Source organism: Gossypium arboreum, chromosome 9 (assembly GCF_025698485.1).
Source record: "Gossypium arboreum isolate Shixiya-1 chromosome 9, ASM2569848v2, whole genome shotgun sequence".
NCBI classification, from domain to species: domain Eukaryota; kingdom Viridiplantae; phylum Streptophyta; class Magnoliopsida; order Malvales; family Malvaceae; genus Gossypium; species Gossypium arboreum.
Genome location: NC_069078.1, coordinates 88,932,358 through 88,957,981, shown reverse-complemented (window position 1 = coordinate 88,957,981; position 25,624 = coordinate 88,932,358). Strand labels below are relative to the sequence as shown.

Genomic DNA, 25,624 nt, shown 5'->3' with positions numbered 1-25,624 from the left:
ATGCTTAAAACGTGGTTTTAGCACAAAATACGGCGGACGAGTTGGCCATAGGAGCTCACCCATATATCAACAGAAAACGTCAAAAAAAATCCCACCTCAGAGCAACGCGGTTTTTCGTCTGCACCAAAAACAATAGCACACCATTTGAAGACTGTTCAAAGCTTTGTTGACTCATCTGTTTAATCTCCTTCCTTTCCTTTTTTCCCTTCTTCATAGTTTCTTTCCCGGTTAAATTCTCTGGGAAAATAGTGGGAAATATTTTTTAGGAAAAAAAGATGGGATGTTGTCAAAGTAAAGGCGCTGATTCCAAAGCTAATAGGATTGCTCGGTGGCGATCAACTGGCATTGTTGCTTTACGTGATGCCAAATTGAAGGCAAGCCATTTACCTCTCTTGGGTGCTTTTTTGTTTTTTTGATCCGGTTATATGTAATTCGACTATTTCGAGGAAGTCGATAGATATTTTAGATGATTAAGATTTCTGGGTTTATCCAAATTTTATTTGATTCGATGATATTGTAGAGCTTTTAAGAGTGTTGTTATTGCTTATTATTAGGCCAATTCTATACCCAAATCCCATGTGTGTGTGTGTTTTGGGGTCTTTATACAGTTAGTTTTCAATGAATTTTTGATATTTAAATGTGTAATTAAGTATTTTATCATTTAATTTTGTTTGCTAATAGTTATTATGAATTGCAAATTAAAGATGCTTTGTTCTTGGAGAATTGAAGGCATGAATTTACATTTAGTCAACTAGGTCAGAATTTGTATTGTGTTTTAGTCATTAATTTATTTTTGATTAATTGTTATTTTGCTTTTTAGCATTTTTTTTAAACACCTTTCTATGAGCAAAAAACTATAAAAATCAAGTAGCCAAAGCTAGGGTTGAGAACTGTAGTGTTTGGTTCAGTTTTTATTGTATTTAGTCCATTTCTAATTGGTGTTCGGTTTATGGTTCCTAAGATGAAAAGCTGTCATAATTCACATTGAACTGATTTTTATTATTTAATTTTGTATAATATGTTATTTTTATTCCTGTTTTAGGAAAAAAACCTTTAAAATATTATATAAATGATTTTTTTTAAGAAAAAAAATTAAAACCCAATGAATAAACAATTGAATTCAGTTTGGGTTGGTTCAGTTTTCAAAAGAAACCAAAATATGGCACATTGACCATAAATTTTTCTCCTAACCAAACCAAACCGTTACCATTCCTATCCCCATCAAAGAAAGCCTTAATCTAACATGTTGGCCTTTTGTGTGGGGATCAATTACAATTAGATAGATGCAGGGTTCATGCCAATTGGTTATTCAAATATTATGCCATATTGGATGAAAACACATGGTTGTTCTTCTATTGGGGGATTCTTGCATTTGTTCAATTGTGTGTCTGCTGATGTGTGCTTTGACTTGAACAGACATTTCCAGATGAAGTTCTTGAGCTAGATAGATCTGTGCGTACTCTTGATTTAACGCACAATAAATTAGGTTTGGCATTTCCCAACTTAAGAATTTCCTTTAAGGAGAAAAAAAGAATCTTAAACTGGCTTAGTGAATCCTTAGGTTTATTAATTAATTTTATCTTTCCGCGCAGTTGAAATTCCTGTGGATATCAGCAAATTAGTCAACATGCAGCGTCTGGTAAGACTTACATGCAAGTACTGTTAGCAATATTTATAGCTTCTTTTGACATGTGCATGTTGAATAATGCTGTTTTCTTGTTGAATTACTGTTTCCATGTTCGTAACTTTTTGCGGCACTGAGTGTGCTGTTATAATCAGCAAATGCATTCGATTAAATTATTTTATCGAACATGAGTATTTGTCTGTCCTCATTAGCATATTGACTTATTGTGATGGATGAAGAGATTTTATTTAAAGCTTAGTTACCTTTTAAAATATCTCTTTCTCTTTTCTTTCCATCCAGATTTTAGCCAGTAATCTTATCGAGCAACTACCAATTAATATCGGGAAGCTTCAGTCTCTGAAAGTTATGATACTTGATGGGAATCAAATTACTTCCTTACCTGATGAATGTAATATCCTTTTCTAAATAAGTAAGAAAAATCTAATATGTACCCATTTCTTTGCCTCCATTGTTTGCGGATTTGCTTTCATGGCAATGTCTGCAAACTTCATGGGGTAAATGTACTGTCTCACTGCCTTCTAACTGCATTCTTCTGTCCAGTGGGCCAGCTGGTAAGACTTGAGAAGTTATCGATCTCTGGAAATATGTTAATGTCCTTGCCCGAGACTATTGGCAGCTTGCGCAATGTAAGTGACCCTACTTATATAATAATGAACCTTGTAGAACTGTTCTTGATACTTGGTTTCACAAAGATTTGCATCTTTGCCTGGTTTAAGCTTCCCTAATAATCTCGAGATCAGCCAAGTTGATCTTATTTTGATTTTTACTTTATTATATGGTAATTTTTTAATGAAGAAAAAGAATGCTAAGAGGTATTAGACATTTGATAAAGCACTAAGTAAACCTACAATAAATGAGTGGGGTATGCCATATGTTTAGAATGTTTCAAATAGTTCATGGATCTAATTTACGTTGTTTTGTACTGCAGTTGTCATTACTTAATGTATGTAACAACAAGTTAAAGTATCTTCCTGAATCAGTTGGGAGCTGCTTTTCTTTGGAAGAGCTGCAAGCAAATGGTATGTTTATGCATGCATATTCAGCAGTTATCACTTCTCTACTAAAATTACTTTCCTGCTTTTAAAGCTCATTTGTTAAATAATTGTTTTTCAAATATGTGTTAGACATTGTTTTTCTACTTTCATGTATTTCTATCATATTTCTAAAACTTATGGATTTATGACTGTGTGTAAATTTGCAGATAATCTTATCGAAGAACTTCCTGCATCTGTTTGCAATCTTGTTCACTTAAAGTCACTTTGCTTAAACAATAACAAAGTCAGCCAGGTATTTAATACACTGTTCGCATCATTTCTAACTTCTTCCTGCTGCACAACACTAGTAGTTTTTTTCGAATTTCTTTTGCCCTTTGCATAAGTCGTGCTGGTTACCTAAGTTACTCGGCCTTGTGTGTGAATGTCAAATATGAGTATGTACCCAACATAAGTATGATCAGATTTTTCTAGATTTCTCCATGTATTTGGAGGATCCTTGGAAGTTGTACCCCTGTATCCTTGTATTAGACACAAGTTTTGGACATGGGCACTTCAAGAAAAATGAGGAGTCGGGGAAACATCAGCCAGTATACTTATTTCTATTAGAAATTCTGCCCCTGATGTCTTACAAGGAATATGCCAATGTTTCTCAATTGTGTTTAGTCTAAATCAGGAAGCTTTCAAAGATATCCTTTAAGATTTTGGCAGAGACCTTATGGTACAATTGAAAATTAATGCTGAAATGTATAAAATACGAATATTCGAGAAGATTAAGTTTGAAAAGCTTGGTTTGAATATTTGTTGCTGATCATGTAGGTTCATGTAATGACATGTGTCCAATACTGGCATGTGTCAGACACGGATATATTCAATTTTTAGGTTTTTAAATGTATTTGGAGAGTTATATCCTTTATACCTATGTCCAGAAATGTGTACTTTAAGAAAAATGAAGAGTCCAGACAGTATAGTTCTTAACATAAAGAATGAATACTTTCCTTTAACTAATTGAATCATACGGAAAAAATATAATTATAAAATCAAGCAGGTGTATCTTATGTGGTGGAGAGCTAGATTTCAGCTGTGCATTGGCTGCATAGGACCTGGGTTGCTGATTGCTCCAACTCTTTATATATTCTTTAGATATCCGTACCCGTGACATGTTTGACAAAATTTTGGATATGGATATAGGGATTGAGCTTCCAAGGACTCGCTAAATACATGGGAAAACCTAGAAAAATTGAATATACTCATACTTAACACTAACATCTTAGTCCAAGTACCATAGCACAGAACTCCCTATGTGAATGCAGCTTATACAAATATGTACATAGCAACTCATGCAGATTCGCTTTACTGAGTGGAAAAAGAATCTGAATGTTAAGTCTGTGATTTTTGTTATATACATTGTTTGAGGACAGTGTTCGGTAGTTCATTTTCGATTTATACACCGATATCTCTTGGTTGACAGATTCCTCCTAATTTATTGAAAGACTGCAAAGCTCTTCAGAATATCTCTCTTCACGGCAATCCTATTTCAATGGATCAGTTTCAGCAAGTAAGTATCTCCATGATTCACTTCCAGATATGGTTCAAGTAATCCGGAAAATAAAAATCACTAAAGCTTCCTGTGTTTTAATTAACTGAAAAAATATGTATTCAGATGGAAGGGTTCCAAGAATTCGAAGCAAGAAGGAAGAAGAAGTTTGACAAGCAAATTGACTCTAATGTGATGATTGGTTCGAATGGCCTCGATGAGGGTGTCGATCTATAAACTCTGCTGCATTTCTAGTTCCGGTAAGTTTGAGTCTTACAGTATTAAGTTTATTGCACATAGACACTGAAGTTATTGGATAAAACAGCTTAAATGATGTTATGTCAGTACTAGTCTACGAGGTATTCGAGTCTTGATGATGTATCACTTAAATTAGCGATCTATTTTTAGACCTTTTGATATTTAAGACTAGAGATACTCGAACAGGAAAAATGGTAAAATCAGCTGTTGCTGTTCTTATACATAATGCCGATATATATGACATAGAGCTTATTGGCTGCAGAAAGTACTTGCGCTGAAACAAATTGATAGTTTATAGATGAACTAGGATGCATGCAGGCTAAACCATGTCCTCCTAGGGTTGGCAAAATAACCCGAATTTATCGGCTTTTATCCTGACCTGATCATTAAGGGACAGTTTTTTTTTCCTTAAATTGGGTTTAGGAGCAGGTAGGTGGATCTTTTTTAGGTTGGGTCAGGACAGTTTTAGATAAAATCCGTCCCACATTATCCCAAAGATCCATACATCTTTTTAGCGAATTGGTAGTGTAAGAACAAAATTTACAATTAGGTACATTAACTCAACGGAAATGAAAGTTCATGTACCCGAGTATGAATATCATTTTTAGGTGTCAAATCGTTAAAAAGTGTACAGTTAGAGGCCAATTTACATGTTTTCCCGATTAGGAACTCCATATTTTGTCTTGTATATTCCCCTTTTTCTTTTCTTTTTTTATATTAAAATCAACCTTTTCTTTTTCCCATTTGAACAGAGGGGACAATGGTTCAAAATCTTGAGCAGCAACAGATATCAAAGAGTGTGGATTGGGACAGATCATGTTGATAATTTACTAGTTTTTTTCTCTTAAAAAATAAAATGTATATTTGCAAAAATTGGGGTTGGATTTTATTTGTAAATAATTGATATTTAGCTTTCGTTTTTATTTATAGTTTTTACCATAATGCCATGTAATTTGCAGAGACTTGTATATCGTTAAAAGGATGGTTTCGCTTTTGAAATATTTTTATAGTGAATTACAACTTGAAATCCTAGTGATTAGGTACAATGATTAATTTCAAATCAGACTTTTGATTTCTTGTTGAACTTTTATTATTAATAAATTAGGTTAATTAAATAATTCATTCTAGTGGAAATTTTAATTTAACATGCATATGCATGTATGTAAAGGACAAAGGAATTTTCTTATATTTAGAGGAAAGTACGAGTATAGATATTAAAGTTGACAAAAACTTGTACTAACCTAGAAAAACTATATTATAGCGTATGAAAGGGAATCTCGAACGATTATCTGCAAGCCGGAGCAACAAAGTCGGGGAATACTATGAAGGCAATCGACAACGGACTGATGGATATCGGAGACTTAACATTAACACGAATAGGGTCTAGCCTTGGGATGTTTCCGGTACTTGTAAGTTCTAAAGGAATGCCATTAAGAACCATAGTTCGGGTTTGAAGGTACCCGTTTTTTGGAGTTAAGTGATACTCTTCTCTATATGAATATTTGTCAGAAGAAGCTTTGATTTCGGCTCCAGAAGCTGTGTTCTTAAGACACCATGAGAAGCTCTTCCTGCTGATGTTTTGTTGTTCTGTAGCCAACTTGATGTTGTTGTTCATACCGTTTTGAACATCCGTAATGATTTTCGTCTGATCACTCAAGTTGATCACGAGTAAAGTCACACCAATCTGCATAAACATGAATGTTAAATATAGATATATATATATATATATTAAAACTTTTCATATATTTGAAGAATTTTTCGAAAAATCATCCCCAACATAATCTCACTCACTCTTCCTTTAGAACAATGGGCATAAGATCGCAAAAAGGGGGATGCATCACTACCAACAGCTAAAACCGTTTTTCCCATCAAACGATGCCATAGAAGTGCACTGTTCAGCACCATTAAAACATAAAAAAGGTCTTTATACACCAAGTTAGTCAAATTTCAGTGTCAGTGTCTGATATGTTCGAAAGCAAAGAAAGCCCCAAAGTAAAATGTCCTTTTCATACAAATTGCACACTTATATATGAAATAAACTCCACAGTTCTGTCACTCTTCCCCCTTCAAGTTCACCACTCGGATTTGAGTGTCAATGTCAGATACCCTTATGCTTCTCTTCAATTTTTTAAAAAGTTTTTCCATATATTTGGTCGGTCCTATATTTCAATGTATGTCAGGTACGAATATTTTAAGCAAAAACGAAGCAACGTAAAACCAAAATGACAAACAAGCAAAGAACTTGAAATGTCTATTTCTTGCCTGTAATAATCGGGGTTTGGAACATATGTTGTGGCATTGAGAAGACCATAGTTGCCACCAATTAGTGTTTGCCGACAATATACTTTAGTATGGTACTTGGAAGCCATTCCAAGCTGATCTAAATACCTAAAATCATGACAATAAGATCATTTCATTCAAAACTCAATTTTCAAACTCCTAATCTATGATTTCAACCACAAAAACCAACCTGTATACCAAAGGGTAATGCTAAACGGGTTTAGTTCAGAAATTGTGATTACCAAAAGCTGTTGACGAATGTGTCAGACACGTGAGGACCGCCGCTGTTATAAGCCCCACCGGATTCTCCGACCCATGCGGAAGACCAAGGACCATGCGTCTGGACGGTGCGTGCAAGATTGATGAAAGTATTTGCAACCTTGTTCAAGTGGTTAGGATCCAATATCTTACTTACAAGTTTGGGATCAGAACCTGAATTGAAAAATAAGGCTTAAAAAAACATCAGATAGAGGCCTACGGAGCACCAACACAATGATACATTCCCATCATAAAAGAGTCTATATGTTCCAATGTTATAAGCGAAATGTCTATTAACCAAGTCTTCTCAAAATAAAACAGGGTTTATTCTGATCTAATCCAATTCTTTTTAGTTGAACCAAGTGAAGTATTCAACTCGATTCAACCAACTGATTTGATCCGGGTTTTTCAACACAGTGTATAAGTGATATAAGTATTATGGAGTCCTTATACTAGAAGTTGGATTGCATTTTGGCTCATGTACTCAAAAAATAGGCAAATTAGTCCCTATATGTTATATCAAAAAGCAAACTGGTCATGTTATTAAAAATTTCATCTATTTTTACAGTTAAAAATTGTTTATGGACATCAGTAGGAGGTACACCTGGCATGTCACGTGTCACTGTCTAGTTATTCCATCTGCTATATTAATTTGCTCATTTTTTAAGTAGCGAGCAAAATACAATCTGACTCCTAATGTATAGACTTCCATGATATTTTTACTCTGTATAAGTAAATACTTCAAAAGAATAAGAAACTACCCTAAACTCACCAGCACCCAAATTGTATATGTGATGGCTTATAGCATCAAGTACATTTGAGCCAGAGACCTGAAGAAGCTTGGTGAACCATTGTTGGTTAAAGAATCCTCCTGGTGCAACTAATAATGGTTCAAATTGGGAGCCTTTGTATAACTCTTTTATGATTTTCTTTAGGTGGATCAAATCTTTCCCATATCGGTCAGCATGAACATGTGCACCAACACCATTTCCACTCAATTCATTACCTAAAACAGTAGACAAAGGCTTCATTAGAGATGAGAGAAAAAGGAAAAATTACCGTGAAGGTCCTTGCACTAAAAATTAGATTTTTTTGCTTTTTATTCTCAAAAAATAGATAAATTAGTAAGAAATTTATCAAAATAATATTAAAAATAACTAATTTCAAAAATGGTATCGGTTCTAAACTAGTTACAAAAATGATATGTTTGTTACAGTAAAAATAGGTGTCGCACTCAAAATATAAATTAAAATATTATTAATCATTATTAAAATAATAAAATAAAAAAATGTTGGTGTCACATAAGATGGAGCGACAGCCTCCAAACCAAATAAATGAAATTCGATTCGAATCAAGTTAATTATCTATTGTATTTAATTCAGTTTTTAAAAAATTACTGCAGAAAATTTCCAAATCTGAACCGAATCGACCATTATCACTACTAATATAAAGTGCTTAATTAGTCTAAAACTGTGTACCATATTCCCATGAATCTATCTGGTATCCCTTTGAAATGGAGTACTTGATAAAATCTTCTGCATTGCTAGAGTCCCATTCCCCTCCCCAAAGGCTCCCCTTTATTTTATGTCTCCCATAGAGTGCATTCAAGCCAAAGGTCAACATCACACTGCAAATTTTGGAATCAAGTGATACTCGTATTAGCAGCATAAGCTTAATATAGGTTGCTTCTACTATTCATTTTTCTTGAAAACTAAATATGAGCGTAAGGATGTGATCATGGGTGAATTCAAGAAAATGGTTTAGGGGTTAAAGGGTATGAGCAACCAACCCAGTCAACACTGGTCACATAATCAAATTTTGATGAAATTTAAGCTTAAAGATCAAAATAAATTTAGTTGTCAAATTCTAATACCAAAATAGTCTTATTTGTCAAATTCGCGACCAAAATGGTCTTGCATCGAAATGAATATCTTCCTTGAAATACCCTATGCAAACAAACCTTGATGTATATTTATATTTGTTGAAAACTTTTTAAATTCACCTTCTATGGGGAACTTTACAATACTTGAAATGCTGATCTTACCTGGTAGCATTGAAGAAATGGTTTAGTTCATCCCACCTTTTCATCTGCAAACATCCCTTTGAAAATCCAAACAGCCCATGTTTCATCTTTCTGAATGGATGGCAAGGAGACTTCAAATTTCCAACATTATACAACACTTGATCTTGCAAAGACCCTCCAATTCGTATTCTCAAACGGTTGAAAGCTAAACAATGTGAAGTACAAGGATTAGCCCCATCATGCTTCACAACAAATAAACTCAGCACCATACAGAAATGAAGTTGTCAAAGTACAATTATACTTTTATATATTCTTATTATTTTAGAAATTTAAAAAAATTAAATTGAAAATTTTTATTTTTGAAGGGCAAAAGTGTATGTTTACCATTAAGTTATAGTTTTAAAAACTTTAAAAGACTAGAATAATATTTTGCCATTTTTAAGGGCCAGGCCCTGCCTACCCCTTGGGTGTATGAGGTATGGTCTTCTGAATATAAAAAATCGAATATAACCATATGTATCCGACATTCACCCTGAAACAGGATAGTATAAATACAAACCTTGGATAGCTTTGGTAAGGATAGGATGACACAAGTCCTGTTACAAAAACAGAAAAGCATATTTAGTTACTAAATTGCTTCAATATTCCCTTAAACATAACAGCTATATTCAGGGTTAGCCTGGGGCTCGCGGAGTCACCCTTAAAATGAAAATTTTTTTATTTAGGTACTTTAAAATTTATAAAAATTTAAATTAGTAAAGGTAGAATTTTACTTTGACCCCTAATATAATAAAAATTAATTTAATCTTTTAAAAATCATAAAGATATAGATATTAAAGTGGTGAAATTATATTTTACTATCGTAAAATAAACAATTTAATTTCCGCCCCTAAAATAATTTTCTGACTTCATCCTAGCTATAGTGCTCTAACTTTTCTTTTTTTTTCTAAAGTATCCTTCTTCGATACATATTAAGACAAGGGTATGAGAGTCTTATTTTCGAAAATATGAAAAGATAAACTATACCAAAAGTCATTAAATTATTAGTAAATTTACATCTTAGTCACTTAACTTTAAAAAGTTACAAAATGGTCACTGAATTATTTAAAAATTTTCATTTAAGTCATTAAGCTATTTGAAAGTTTATATTTAAATTATTGGGCTGTTAAGTTTTTCTTTTTATTCTTTTTAAATTCAGATTCTGAGCTCTAAGTGACAATTCAACAATCAATACGATAAATCAGTACATATTGATGCGTAAAAGAACATAACTCAAATTAAAGTTGATTTGACGATCAATGTCGGAGATTGAAGAAACTATATGAATTTTGGTTCACAAATTCGTAATGTTCATAATTGTTTAATGAAAAAACAAACTAAAATGTAGAAGAGCTTTTGATTAGTGTAGGCAATGTGAACAGAGAATGTCATACAATAGCAATTTTAATAGCTCAGTGACTTAAATGAAAAGTTTTGAATAGTTCATTGGCTATTTTGTAATTTTTTGAAGTTAAGTGATTAAAATGTAAATTTACTAATTATTTAGTGAGCTTCGATGAAGTTATCTAATACTCACTTTTAAATGCGTGTAACATAACAAAACACAATAAATTCAAAAAGAAAGATTAATCTTTTAAGAAGAAACCTCACCAAAGTTATTGCAGATGTATAGTGCCACGGACACTGCTTATAATCACACTTATCATGAGGCCACCAATCGATTGTAGCACAAACGAAATTATCATCGGTTTGAGCAATACTTGTAGTCCCATCAACTACAATTGTTCCATAACTAATATCTTCAGCCAAAATTGTAGGGATTGAAGCCACAAATAAGATCAAAATCATGCCAAATTCCATTTCATTAACTGTGAAAGAAGATACACAATTCTATCAGAAATTGAACCTCTCTTGTGGCATAACATGAAATGAGTTACAAAAACATAGAATCTTGAATGTTTCAAACATCTTTCCAGAATGTTACTAAATTGAAAGAAATCAAATCTTAAGACCTTGCTCTGCTATTTGCAGCTGTTTTAGGAATCGGATGATTATAGTATAAGGGTACATGTGACACAAGTAGGCTTAACTTTTTTTAAGATTTTTCCATCATGTTTGTTATACCTCTACCCTCGGAGACCTTATACCCCTCATAAACAACCCTTCAGACCTGTGCCAAACAAAAGTCTTGCTTACTCTCTGGATAAACCCCTCAGGGCACTCCTCGACTCTACAGTTGCACGAGGACATGTGAACGCAGATAAACCCCCTTATTAACCGCCACTTTTAGTTACAACTACTCTATCTAAGCCCACGGGAACAGACCACTAGGCCACCTTCTCTTGACTTGATTATGATGATGACACATAACGCCTCGAGATTATAGTTAAGAGTATATAAACCCTTTGTTCCGACGAAAAACAGGATCTCTTTTTTCTCTTTCTCTCCCTCTCTCCTGCACTTCTCCTTAATACCCGATTTAACCACTACCATAATCCAAGCACCCTCTACCGTGGCCCTCCACCTTACCCTAATCAAGGTGAACCGTCCAATGCCACTACCATCTCTGGTTTGTCTGATCTCAACATCAACAATGTTGTTATCAAAATATTTGTCAGACATATGCTTTAACTAAATCAAAGTCAAACCAGGTAAGGATATAGTGGGATAACACACTTTATAATTGACTGCAGCTTCTAATCTAATTCTATCTAAGAACTGCCATTTACAATGAGCTAATTTAGCATTTTCTAAGTAAATTTCAGAAGAAAAAAAATATTAATTATAGAGAAGGCATGTTTTTAGATTCATTCAAACACCAACAGTGTTTATAAATATATGATCTCAAAACATAAAAAAAACATCATTAATGCATCAATATACATATGCCATAAGAGTGGAACAAAAAATGAGGCCATTGTTCTTCACTGAGTTTCACTCAAATCCAAAATCAATCGAAGTTTCAAAATTCAACAAAATTATAAACGACCCATTGAAGAGAAAACTAACCTGCAATTGCCAAGGACAAAAATTATGAATTATGATCAAGCTCAACTCTAACATGTTAAACAAAAGAAGGGAGGGGGGAAGAAAACCGATATAAGAAACCAGCCTTTTGGGGGGAAAAAGGCAAAAAAGGGAAATGCAACGAAGTTTCTTTGGAAACAACAAACAAGCACACAGTCATACACTGTCAAATCATTATTTTAAGGCTCCACTGCCACTTTTCCACGACATCAAAAAAGATGTTTGATGAAATGCGTCAGAGAACACAGAATTGTGGGGTTTGGCTAAAAATTTACGTTAAAAACATTAGCATTCACGTATAAAAGAAAAAGCTTCGCATTCACCATGAATGTATAGTAAACTTTTTTGTTAAGCTGAAAAGCTTATTAGCACCGCAAAGACAATGACCTAACAACAGCTGTTGAAATAGAGAGATTGTTGTTGCCTTTTTAAGTAATGCCTTCAACTACAACTTTTGATGATTTTTACTCAATAAGAAGAACTCGAGTATTAGACCAGGCAAACACACGTTAGTCTCGATTCTCGGGGCTTTAAGATTGGGTCAACGATAATGAAAATCATTCTGACTTAAATTTGAGTTTGAACCGGAAAATTTTAGTAATAATTCCAAGGTTAAATTTCAATGTTTTTGAAAATTCACGGAGCAAACCACTGATTTAATCAGGTTCAATTGGTCAATAGTAGGTCTAACAATAATTAGTTAATTAATTTAAAAAATTAAATTTATTAAACCTTCAATCCTCAATTTTTTTCTCCGTTCCGAGAGATTTGTTAATAGGCCGGTTCAACCCTTTTGTTTAGATTAATATACTGACCAATTTTCAATTTGATTAGATGGTCCGATTTGCTGGCCTAGAACTATAAGATAAAAGTTATATCAGTTCTAATGCCTGAATACCGTGTCCATGCCCATCTACAAGGTTTCTTAGACTGATATATCTGCTCTCGGAGTGCCATTATATCAGTTCTAGGCCAGCATGGACATGGTATTCATGCATTAGAACAATTCAAGCAAATGTTGGAGGCAGGCATATTACCTGATCGGGTTACTTGCACAGCAATCCTAAATGCTTGTAACCATACAGGTTTAGCTGAAGAACGCCTGCATTTTTTCAGTTCACTGTATAGGGCTCACGGTATGACCTTAAATGGGCATGATTATGTCTATCTTATAGATCTGCTTTGTCGAGCTGGAAAGTTCTAAGAAGCAAGGGATGCAATTTCGTCAATGCCTTTCGAGCCAGGTCCAGCAGTTTTACAGCCTATTCTGACTGGATGCCAGATTCAAGGGAATGTGGATTTTGGGATTCAAGCCGCAAAACGACTCATTGAACTGAGGCCGCACCGTGAAGGAGGTTATGTACTTCTTTCTAATGTGTATGCTACTCCCGGGCGGTGGAATGATGTCGCAGGCGTGCGAATATTAACGAGAGACAGAGGAGTATTCAAGTGACCTGGTTAGATTGAGAACAAAGTTTGTTAACTCGGTTTATGACAACACCTAATCAAGTTGGTGCAGGAAATTAACAGATTAGATTTACGTGTAGGCAGAATTTTTGCACAGCTTTTGCACGCTTGTGGTGATTACGTGTGAGCAGGATTTTGGCACTCTTGTGTTGATCACCTATAGGCAAAATTTTAGTGAAATATGATGGACAGAGGCCAACCTCTCACAATGGGTAAACTTATATGATTAAACGAAATTGATGAATCACGTATGAGTGACGAGCTTGTATAAGATAATTTTTATTGAACATAAATAGAATACATTAGGTATCCAGACTTGTTGATTACCCAATCATTTTAAGAAATTATATCCTAGAATATTATTGTCATTGCAACGGAACAACGTATGATTTAACTATCACCTAAATCTAGACATGTAGACATCTTGATCTCCTAGCATATAAGTTCAGAATAACAATTAAAGAAGACTTAAGTCTCATCACATTTTTCTTCATTCTTCCTCGTCAAAAATCTATCACCAAAAAACTTAAACCAATTTCAATAACTCTCCGCCTTGGCCAAAGGTGTACCACCACCCAAATAACCATGTTCTCCTCCTTGTTTATCTCACTAGTTAACCATGTCAATCAAGTCATTTATCATGTTAAGATAAAAGAAATAATCCTCTTGGATTTTAATCACACTTTGTTTTTTCAATATGTTAGATACAAAATAAAAGAAATAATCTTCTTGAATTCTGTTAAGATACGATGATGACCTGACACAATTTTAAAGTATAATATTAGCATACCTAAATAGAATTCAAGTTGATGTATACTAAAAAAATATTAGGGACCAAGGTGAGAAACGTTTCCAACTTTAGGGACTAAATGTTACTTCATTCTTAACAATAATGATATATTTAGGATTCAATTAAAATCTAAGCTATGATGTAGGGGCTTCCGTTGAAAATAACCCCGAAAAAGAAAAACAAATTGTGTCGCGTTCAAAGAACGCAGCAGCATATTCCCCCTATAATAATTCCAACCATTCATCATCACCGATTATTACTAAAAATATCAACGGTTGAAGAGACCAACCAATCTTCACTCTTCCAAAGGATAATTACGAATAAAATTCAAAACATGGTCGAGTCTTTCCGATATTCGATAATTTCGGGTTTAACTTTTTTAACAGATATAATGCAATTCATAAAATAATTTTAACAGTTAGATTAAAATTTGAAATGAGAAATTAAATTTTTTAAAAATAAAAGTATGGAGACCAGATTCTAAATTTATAAGAAGTACAGCAACTTATGTTATATTTTACCCTAAGTTTTATATATAATTAAAACCCGCACGCTTCTCTTTTCATTGCCAAATTTTCTGCTTTGTGCAAAACCAGAAAGTAAAAAGAACAGAGCTTGGATATCCTAAGCTAATGTCGGACGAGGAGCACCATTTCGAGTCCAAGGCCGACGCCGGCGCCTCCAAAACCTATCCTCAGCAGGCCGGTACTATCCGTAAAAACGGCTACATCGTCATCAAAGGCCGTCCTTGCAAGGTCCTCACTTTGATTCTCAGAATTTGCTATTTTGTGTGTTTTTGATGGATCTCTTCGATATTATCCTAAAATGAACTCGGAATTATATTTTTAGATTTGAGGTTATTTTTAATTTTTTTTATATAATTTACATTGAGAATCTGATGGTTCAGATCTGTTATCTTTTTAGTGATTTTAGAGGAGTGAGAAAAATCGATTCGAACTGATTTAGTCCACTTAACCGATAATCTTTGGACAAGTCGACTCGGCCCAATCGGTTATGATGGTTAATCTGATGTTATTGTTAGTTAAAATAGGTTAAGTCAGCCGGTTTAGCAGTGGAAGCCAACTGAGCAAAGAAAAAGGGTTAATATATTATTTGATACTTGAGTTTGGTTTTGATTTCAAATTGGTACTTAAGGTTTTCCTTTTTCAATTAAGTACCCATGAGCACAAGTGTCAAATATTCATAGGGTCATATGACCCAATTTGGCTTAGGTATCAAATTAAACATTGAAACCAAACTCAGGAACTAAATGATATATTAACCCTCAGAAATTTACAAGTTTCACTCTTGTTTTTTGAAAAAGTGCGGCAAAACCTTATTAACTCCGGATTCAGAATCATAAACTTTTCAAAACAAAACAAACAACTAAAAGCTTTTAATATTAAGATAATTATAACTTTTGAGTGATTCTTCTAATGATGAGCAAGTTGTTGATATAGCATGTGGTAAATACTGTGACTGTTAATTTGCACCAGATATGGGTGCATATGATCTGCAAAGTTTAGCTAACATGATTATTGTTGTTTGATATTCAACAGGTTGTCGAAGTTTCCACTTCCAAGACTGGGAAGCACGGACATGCTAAGTGTCACTTTGTTGGGATCGACATCTTCACTGCTAAGAAGCTGGAAGATATCGTTCCTTCTTCCCACAATTGTGATGTATGGATTGTTTTCATCCCGGTTTCAACTTTAATATGTTGTGTAACTTGGATTCCGTAAGTGAATGATTTCATTTGTTTCTAACAGGTGCCGCACGTCAACCGTACTGATTACCAATTGATCGACATTTCTGAGGATGGATTTGTAAGTTCATTTGATTCCTTTTTGCTTCATTTCTTTTCTTTTTGTGTGTGGTTGTTTTTGTTTTGAACTAGTTAAATATTTCAGGTGAGCTTGCTGACTGAGAGCGGAGACACTAAGGACGATCTGAGGCTCCCAACTGATGAAAACTTGTTGAAACAGGTCAACTAACTGTTTTTTGATACATTCTGTTACACACCGTTCTTTTGCGATTGAATAGTGTTTTGTTTTATTTGATTTACCGAATTGAATTAAAAAAAATAAAAAAAATTCTTTATGTTCCAAGGTTGGATGTTGACTACTTGTATTATATTGTCTGAGAGGTTTATGCCATTATTGATTTCCAAGCCTCTCGATGCTGGCATCCCGATTGAATCCAAATTCCAATGGGGGGATTGCATGTTCAAACTGGTTGAAATTGTTTGTTCTCTTGTTTCTTACTATGATTTTACCGAACTTTGCGTTTCTATTTTCCTTTACGTTCTCATACGCATGCATTTTTCATGATTAGTACCCGTTATGGTGCATATATTAGGACCGATGTGGTTGCATTATTGTTCCATAACAATGAAATTTTTATTTTGCATTCACGTCTCTTCATCCTCGTTAAGGATCGATTTCTCATGTTTATTGATTTCAAACTCTCTTTGAATTCCTACAAGTTGAATCGTTTCTGCATTAAAACCAGCTGAAATCGTTTGTTCTCGTGTTTCTCTTCCACGAAACTATGGTTGCATTATTGTTTCATCTGATGACTTGCAGATCAAGGACGGTTTCGCTGAGGGGAAAGACCTTGTGGTGTCTGTTATGTCGGCAATGGGGGAGGAACAGATTTGTGCACTCAAGGACATTGGTCCAAAATAGTAAGAGACTTTTATTTGCAGCCTGTTTATTGCGATTTTAAATGGAAAGATTTTTGTTAAAAAGCGTTTATAGTTTGTGCCTGATATAAATGGTGTTGGATTGTTTATCATGTTTGGTACGGATACCAAAAAAAAAAAAAAAAACACCAGAAATAGTTGTTTGTTGTGCTATGTTAAAACTGTTCCTCTTCGGGTTAAGAAACCGTCACGTTATTATATTGATATTTATAAAAATAAAATATAAATAAATTCGACACACTTGGCTCTTTGTTTTCATTTTAATTGTTTTAGTGATCTATGTTGCTTTCATATTGTAATAATATATCACTTTACTTTATTCTTATATATTGCGTCACATATTTTTCTAAACCAATATATCAAATAAAAATTAAATTTATAACAATATTATATTAATAAAAGAAAAAACATGTAAAATCATTAATATTAATTTTAAAATAAAAACTTTTTTATTATATATATATAGGTTTAAAATATGTTTAGATTAGCTATAAATAAATTAGACGAGCATGGATTGTGCTTGAATTTTATTTGACTAATAAATATCTTTAAATTTTCGTTTCTTAATATAGACTTAAAATATGCTTAATTATTGTGCTTGAAACAATAAATGCCTTTAAATAAGTCAACTTGAACTAATTAACTATCACACGTAGTAATTTTTACAAATGTGAATTCTTAAAACTTCGATTTTACCGATTATAATGACATAAAAGATTTGGAATGTTTGAATTAGATTGGATAAGTTGATAGGATGGGTTGTATTGAGAATCAATAAGGTTGGATGAGTCTGATTTTTTATTTTATTTTATTTTATTTTATTTTATTTTTATAAATTTTAATAATTTATTTAATTGAACTGGACAAATAGATTCAATCAACAAATTAGTACAATTCCAAAATTTTGAAATTAATCTGTAATAAGTTGAAATATCGTTTTTATTAATATATATTAATGGGTTTAAAATTTTACATAGAACAAATAAAATCTATATAAACAAAACATGTGACATTTGAATTATTAAAACATCGGTGTAAAATATTATTTATGCTATTTTTATTTACATGATATTGAATATATGAAAACATGAAATAATAAATACTTATTTTATAATTAATTTTAAAAATAACTAATAACTAATAATTCGAGTTGAATTCAAAGGGACTAAACTAGAGTCGATCACCGAATAAATATACCTCTACCATGCTTCTTTAATTTCGTTTCTCCCCCATTTATTAGACGGATGCAAGTATAAATGCCATCATCACCAAACTAAATGGTTAATGGAAATTTGTTTTAAAAGGTTGGTTTTTGTATTTAAATTACTGGTACCAAATCTTTTTAATCAGTCCAGTTAAGTCATCGATTCTTGATTTGATTGATTGATTTAATTTAATTAAATAAATTATTATTTCATAAAAATAATTTAAAAATAGAAAATTTTGGTACAATTGGTCTGTACCAGTTCACAGGTGAATCGGTTCAACATTTTCCTCTAAATGATGTATTGATTGGTTTTCAATCCAATCAATTGATCCAATCCAATTTTAACAATCTTGCTTGATACTCTATTTTAAGATATTTTGAAAAATGTTAACTAAAATTTATATAAAAATCAAATGAGAAATATAGATAGTAATAGTTTTTTTTTTCTTAAATTAAAAAGAAACATTTAAAAAAGGATTAGTTCAACTAAATAGCCTTGGTTTATATTCTAAAATCACTAGCCGCGTTCTTCCAATCTAGCAATTATCTTGCATAGGGGCGTAGCTAGGGGCAAATAAGGGCATTGCCATCCAACTAAATGGAATAATAACAACTTTAGTCCCTCTTAATTAAAAACAATTCAATTTAAACCCTTTTAAATTTTATTCATATTGTGTGATTTTCTTTTAACACAACATATCCAAAACGTTCACAAGGTAAGTACACGTGTTTAAAATACTTTTAAATTAAATATTATTTAACATTTAACATATAAGCTAATAGCTGTGTAGATTAAAAAAAAAACTGGTTGAAAAATACTAACAATTTGACTTTGAAATATAGGGATCAGTGAGGATTATGGACAGTAATTTTGAAACAATTAGTGGAATTAATCCTTTTAAAACGAATGAATAAATTACTTCTAACAAAGTGCTTGTAGTTTGTAGACACTAGTAATAGTAGTAATATATATATATATATATATATATATTTATGTAACTTTTAAAAGTATAATTTGAAGAAAAAAACGTACCCAATCCATTAAAAAAAAGTTTTTGTCTCTATTGATAAAAAATTGCATAATTAAATAATGTTATTCAAATTCAATCATCAACAATATTGTAAGAGGCGAATCAGTATTGAATTAGTTATGTCACTATTATATATTTAAACTGTTGAATTATTATAAAATATGTATTTTAAATACTGAAATAAGTTATTCGAGTTAGTTAAGATTAAGTTCATGTTTAAATTTTTTTTAATTTAGAAATCAACTCAACTTAGCTCGGTCTATAAACGTTTCTACATAAACATTCATTTATAAATTATAACAATAAATTTAAATATTTAAATTATTTTAAATCCAATTAAAACGATTTTTTTATCGATTTTGATAATCAAAGTTCGGAATCTCTCCTGCATGTATATAAATATATAGATAGATAGATGAGTGCAATCGAGTGTTTTTGATGTAGCATGGGATGGGGAGATATTTGATTAGATAATGGGAGACAGCAATTATGCCTTAAAATGAGAGTTTAAAATGGGCGAGAAAGCCCACATGCAAATTTATTATTTAGAAAAGCAAAAAAAAAAAAAAAATCATATTTTCACTGTTCAATTTCAAACCCAAGAATCAGTCAAATTTCATTTTTAAAATATTTAATTTTTAATAATTTTATTCTAAATTTTAATTATATCTATTCTATTTGATATAATATTTAAAATTATTCATACCCATAAATAAGAGGATAATACGCTTCAACATACTCAAACTCATATCTTCTTACATTGAAAATAATGTACATATCAATCAAACTAATACTTAATTAACAAAACTATTTGTTTTTATATAAAAGAGAATATTTTTATAAAAATATCTCATTTTGTAATATTAATAGAGTATAATTACATAATACTGAATACGATTAACTTGTATTATATTATAATATAAGATTTTTAAAGTATATGTATAAAAAATTTAAATATAATTATGACACAATAGAATGTACTTGAAAATAATGTTGTTTTTCTATTTGTTTTGTTTGATGATGACAAAAAATAATGCAAGTGTTGTGGAGGGTGAAAGCCTTGTTTGGGGGGAGCAAATTCCCTACTAAACTTTTAACATAGTTTTATTTATTTATAGCTACATAACATCTTTTAATGTCATAAAAGTGACACAAATAATTTCGTTTTGCAAAAGATAAGGAGGCTATGTCTTTAAAGTTGTGTACTAAACATACATAATTACCTACACACTTCTCAATTGTCATGCATAATTTAAATTTTTTTTTTTTAAATTATGATCTTTTAGGAAAAAATAAAAAGAAAAAGAAATTGCATGATAAATGCGATATTATTTTATTCAATAAGAGATTTACTATTGCCTTTTGCTTTGTGTTGTCCTCATAGATGGGTTAGTAGAGAATTAATAAATTTTTAAAAGGGTAGAAATTAAATTCTAAATTTTTAGAGGTCAAAATATAATTTCATCATTTATTAATTTATGGTTATATCATTTTAAAGGGATTAAGCAATGGATCAAAGCTTAATGTTACTATGTATTAATTTAAAATTTCATTATTTAATAAGGGACTAAAATTAATATTTTTCATTTTCTAGAGAGACAAGGCTTTCACGTCTCTCCCTTAAATTCACCTCTAGAATACATAAATAATTGCAAGAAAGAATTGTATAAAACAAATATGTCATATTATCCTGTATCCCTTACCAATTATTGAATATCATTTCAACATTTTTTTCATGTCATTGATACATTATTTTGGTAAATTTTTAACCTAAATCCTAGACCCCGAACCCTAAAACCTGAAACCTTAGACCCTCGACCTTGAACACAATGTTCAGGGTAAAAAAATTATCAAAAACATGTGTCAAATGGCATGAAAAAAGATGTTGAAATGGCATTAATAATTGGTAAGGAATGCATGATGATGTGACATCTTTTTTTCATGCAATTATTTCCCTTATAAATACCCAATAAATATCAAACAAAGTGGAGTTGAGTGCGGAAAACTAATTTATGAATATCTCACTTAAGTATTTTTGGATTTATTATATAATATATTATTACATTGTATTGTTTATAAGTTAAATGTATAAAGGTAAAATAGTAATTTGGGACAAGCATCGACTCTATTATTCCAAACAGGAAAAAAAATTCTTTTTAAAACGGATCATTTTGAAATTAATCGAGCGTTAAAAATTTTGATGATACCCTAAATATTTAGTCATTTTAGTAACATATTAACAAATAATATAATTAGGATATATTTAATAAAGGTATAATATTTTTTGCTCCCAAATTTTATATTAAAAAAGTCATTTTAGCAATTTATTTTAATTTGTCTCTTTTAGTCATTAAATTTGTATTTTTTAATTAAATCACCGATAAATGGATAGAAAATTTAACGTTTTTAACTTCACTAATGTGATGTACAAGTGTATTGCCATGTAGATGACATGTCATTATTTAATTAAAATTTTAAAACTTAAAAATACTTTTAATATTTTTAAAATTTTAAATATTTTAATGATTTTTCATTTTTTATTTTTCTAAATTTTAAAATTAATTAATTGCTAATGTATCGTCCACGTGGCAAATTAACATGTATGTAACATTAGCAAATCCTAATTTTCTATTTATTTATGGTGATTTGAGAAAAAATAAATTTAAAGGTTAAATAAATATTAAAATGTTTTTTTAAAGTTAATAAAAGTGCAAAAATTATAAGTATTCAGATTTCTTTTTCAAATGTATTTGATAAATATTAAAGTTCAATTTCGCTATTAAAAATAAAACAAATATAAATAATAAAATATAAATATAAATATAAATTATCAATATTTTAATCAATAAAAATCGAATATTCGTAAATATCGAAATCCGTATCTCATCACAAGATCCAATGGTAGATTTTCGAATTTAATTGTTTTTTCCAAATGCAGAATGAGGATATAAAACGAAAGAAACATAGGCAGCTCGGAAAGATATGTTTAGGTGTTTAATAATAATATTAAAACTGTCAATTTCTGAATTTGATCCTTCCACGATGCTCAAATTTATGATTTAATCCTATACTTTAATTACACATTTTGGTCTATCTACTTTTCTGAATTCGAATAGTTAACACCATGAACCATAATTCTATGTGGAATGAATATTTTAAGAAAAAATCAATTTAGTAATTTAATTGGAATAGTTAATTATTTAAACTACTCAATGATGTTATAAAAGTAAAGAGATCAAATTATATCAAATCAAACGTATAAGTACTAAATTCTAAATTTAAATATGATAGAAAGACCTACCACAATTTGACCTAGTAAAAGTTAGTTCACCCAAAAATATTATGATTTGATCCTAAACTATACTCGTTTTTCTATTTTGATATCTATTTTTTTTTTGTTCCATTTTATTACTAGAATTATTATTTTCATGCTACCCCTTAAGAAAAAGGAAAAGTTACCAATAAGAATATGACATGTGGTACATTTTTATCGTATTTTTTGAGTAAAATGGAGAAAAAAGTAGGTAAAAGTTTCGTGAAAGTCCTGTACTAATAGTCAAATTACATTTTGTCTCATTTATTAAAAAAAAGGCAAATTAGTCTATACACATTAGGTCAAAGGGTAAATCGGTCTTTTTTGTTAAAAATTTTTATCTATTTGTACTATTAAAAAATTAGTGCGACTGACAAAATAATCAAATAATAACATTGTACCTTGTACAATGACCAATTTTTTAACAATAGAAATAAATAAAATTTTTAATAAAATAATCAAATTGCTTATTGATCTAATATACATAAACTAAATTACTATTTTTAAGTAAAGAAGACAAAATATAACTTAAAGGCCTCTATTATATTTTTATCAAAAAAAAGTATAGGGGCAAACTATGAATAAAGCTAAAATATTGATTTTAATCTAAGCTAATCATTAATCACTGCCCCGACAAGAGTGGTCCCATTTAAAAAAGAGAGCAAAGGAAAGAAGACCTTTCATTATCAGCAAATACCAAATACGAAGAAATTATGTACTTTTATCATGAAAAAAAGAGAAAAAAAAAAGGAATGTCAATGTCAAACTTAAAAAGGAAAAAAAAATGTTAACGTTATTTTCTAAAAAGAAATCCAATGTTAAATTAAATTATTAATGTTGCAGAAGGATTAAAATTATAATTTTTTATTTAATCAATTGTTAAAAAGATCTAAATTGAATCTTTTTTATTTTGGGGAGGGGTTAAAAAGCAAATTACGCATTTAGTCCGGGGAGCCAAGGCCGATTAGGGTTAAGTTTTGTTCGATTCAATTGAATTTTTTTTTTTTACTTTTTTAACAGTTAATGATAATTTGGTTTTCGTTTTTTCAATTTGAGTTTTAAATTTCGTACCTCTTCTAATAATAGATTTTGTTCTATAGATTTTTGGATATTATTTTATAAAGAAATAAATATTATAAGTATACATTAATCTAAAGTGTAATATCATGCATGAACTTTGATTCGGTGTTATTTTTATATGAAATTTTCACTTAAAAAATTTTAAAATCATAAACAACATTTTTAATTAGCACAATTTTACATTGCTATATTATATATACAAATAATTATATTGATTCGATACGAAAGTAAATATATTTATAATTATTTTTAAAGTTATATTTTACTGTATAAAAAACTATGTTGCCTACACAAACAAGCATAATATATATATTTTTAAAATAAATTTTATAAAGAATTTTTAAATTAAATTTTATTATTTTAAATAAAAAATTATTTTTACACCATAAAATTTAAATAAAAACGAAATTCAGTTGAATTAGAGTAAATATGATATTTTAACTTATATTTTGAAAACCTTATATTAATTTTAATTTCTGGGTTTTTCTCGCTCAATCATATTTTTATCCCAAGCATTAAAAAATAACTAATAATATTTAATATATTTAAATAAATTTCAAATTAGTGCCTTATTTTTATGGGTATTTCTCTTTCATCACATGACCTAGAAGAAAAGGAATTTGGGGTCTCCTTTTTTTTCTCCCTTTACTTTTGTAGGACACGTTCTTTTCTCTCATCCCATTCCCTATCCCCTACTCTTTACGTAACACAAAATTCAAAAAACTAAAATAAATAACTAAATAAAGGGTAAATTCCACTCAAGTTCACTATATTATTGGAAAATTTACATTTTAATCACTCGACTTCAAAAAGTTATAAAATAGTCACTAAACTATTCAAACTTTTTATTTAAGTTATTGAGTTGTTACTGTTTATTTTAAAGTCTAGTTAGCGAGCTCCAAGTGATGATTAAACAATTGATATAGTAGACCAGTATCTATTGACAAGTAAAAGAATATATCTTAGGTCTAAGTCAATCTGACGATTATTGTTGAAGATTAAAGAAGAAAATTGTTTGAATTTTGGTTGGTAGATTCGTGATGATTAAAGCTATTTCATGAAAAAAAAATTAAACTGTAGAAGAGAAGAGAAATAAAAGCTTTCAATTAGTACATGTGGTGCGAACATAAATGCCATACAATAATAATGATTTTAATAGTCTAATGACTTAAATGAAAACTTTTGAATATTTTAATGATCATTTGATAACTTTTTGAAATTAATTGTCCAAAACATAAATTTAATAATAGTTTAGTGGCATTGGGTATAATTTACCCTTAAATAAATATCACAATAATTACCAAAAAGTATTGGGTGGAGTGAAGGCACATTGCACTCCAATAGAGAATGCATGTTTGAACATTTGAGACAATATTGTTAGGAGTATAGTCATAAATTTCGAATATGAACCGTAAAATCGATATGAAAAATAAAAAAAAAACTCATAACAATTATTATTCTTCAAAATCAATCTCAATTAAAAAATATAATACAAAAACACAAATTGACATGTTATAAAGGGATGTTAAAATTAGATCAGATTGATTGAATTGGAAATCGAGTAATCTGATTAGTTAAACAAATGATATGAAATCATATATGAAGTAATAAATCATCATGGATCAATAAAAAATGGAAAAAGACCGACATTGAACCAATTTATGGATTTTTAAATATTTTTTATTCAATGTTATTGACAAATAGTTCATCCAATTGAACTAATAAACCAGTTCAACAGTTGATTCGATTTTACAATAATAATATTATAATCATATAAATAATATTTATCTATAATATATAAAATAATATAAAAATTATAAAGTTAAAAAATTATTGATAAGAATTTCTCAACTTAATAATATTTAATAAAACCACAAAATAAACTTTTTTAATTGAAAGTGTGAAATGCAATTTGCAACAAAAAGTAATAAAGATATGTAAAGTAGATCTTAGTTCAACATTTAAAATTAAAAAAAAATTAAATCAAAGACAATGGCCTAATTTAGTCAACA

General features: G+C 30.3%; 3 protein-coding genes across 3 annotated transcripts; 2 read left to right on the top strand and 1 right to left on the bottom strand.

Annotated features, from left to right (window-relative positions):
- On the top strand, positions 1-5,492 carry LOC108454254 (plant intracellular Ras-group-related LRR protein 7-like). Its single transcript, XM_017752657.2, has 10 exons — positions 1-374; positions 1,417-1,486; positions 1,593-1,639; positions 1,925-2,033; positions 2,186-2,271; positions 2,574-2,664; positions 2,847-2,932; positions 4,109-4,195; positions 4,301-4,434; positions 5,185-5,492. Exons 1-9 carry the CDS (start codon positions 276-278, stop codon positions 4,409-4,411), a joined length of 786 nt encoding a protein of 261 aa, XP_017608146.1. The 5' UTR covers positions 1-275; the 3' UTR covers positions 4,412-4,434; positions 5,185-5,492.
- A 118-nt stretch (positions 5,493-5,610) lies between these two features.
- On the bottom strand, positions 5,611-12,683 carry LOC108454253 (heparanase-like protein 1). Its single transcript, XM_017752655.2, has 10 exons — positions 12,003-12,683; positions 10,644-10,861; positions 9,553-9,589; positions 9,015-9,198; positions 8,449-8,597; positions 7,743-7,976; positions 6,955-7,144; positions 6,695-6,820; positions 6,224-6,323; positions 5,611-6,116 (listed from the first exon to the last, which is right to left on the bottom strand). Exons 2-10 carry the CDS (start codon positions 10,851-10,853, stop codon positions 5,718-5,720), a joined length of 1,629 nt encoding a protein of 542 aa, XP_017608144.1. The 5' UTR covers positions 10,854-10,861; positions 12,003-12,683; the 3' UTR covers positions 5,611-5,717.
- Positions 12,684-14,790: 2,107 nt separating this feature from the next.
- On the top strand, positions 14,791-17,239 carry LOC108454220 (eukaryotic translation initiation factor 5A-2-like). The gene is made up of 5 exons (XM_017752605.2): positions 14,791-15,032; positions 15,837-15,959; positions 16,047-16,103; positions 16,188-16,262; positions 16,863-17,239. The coding sequence occupies exons 1-5, from the start codon at positions 14,910-14,912 to the stop codon at positions 16,962-16,964; spliced, it is 480 nt and encodes a 159-aa protein (XP_017608094.1). The 5' UTR covers positions 14,791-14,909; the 3' UTR covers positions 16,965-17,239.
- Positions 17,240-25,624: the final 8,385 nt, after the last annotated feature.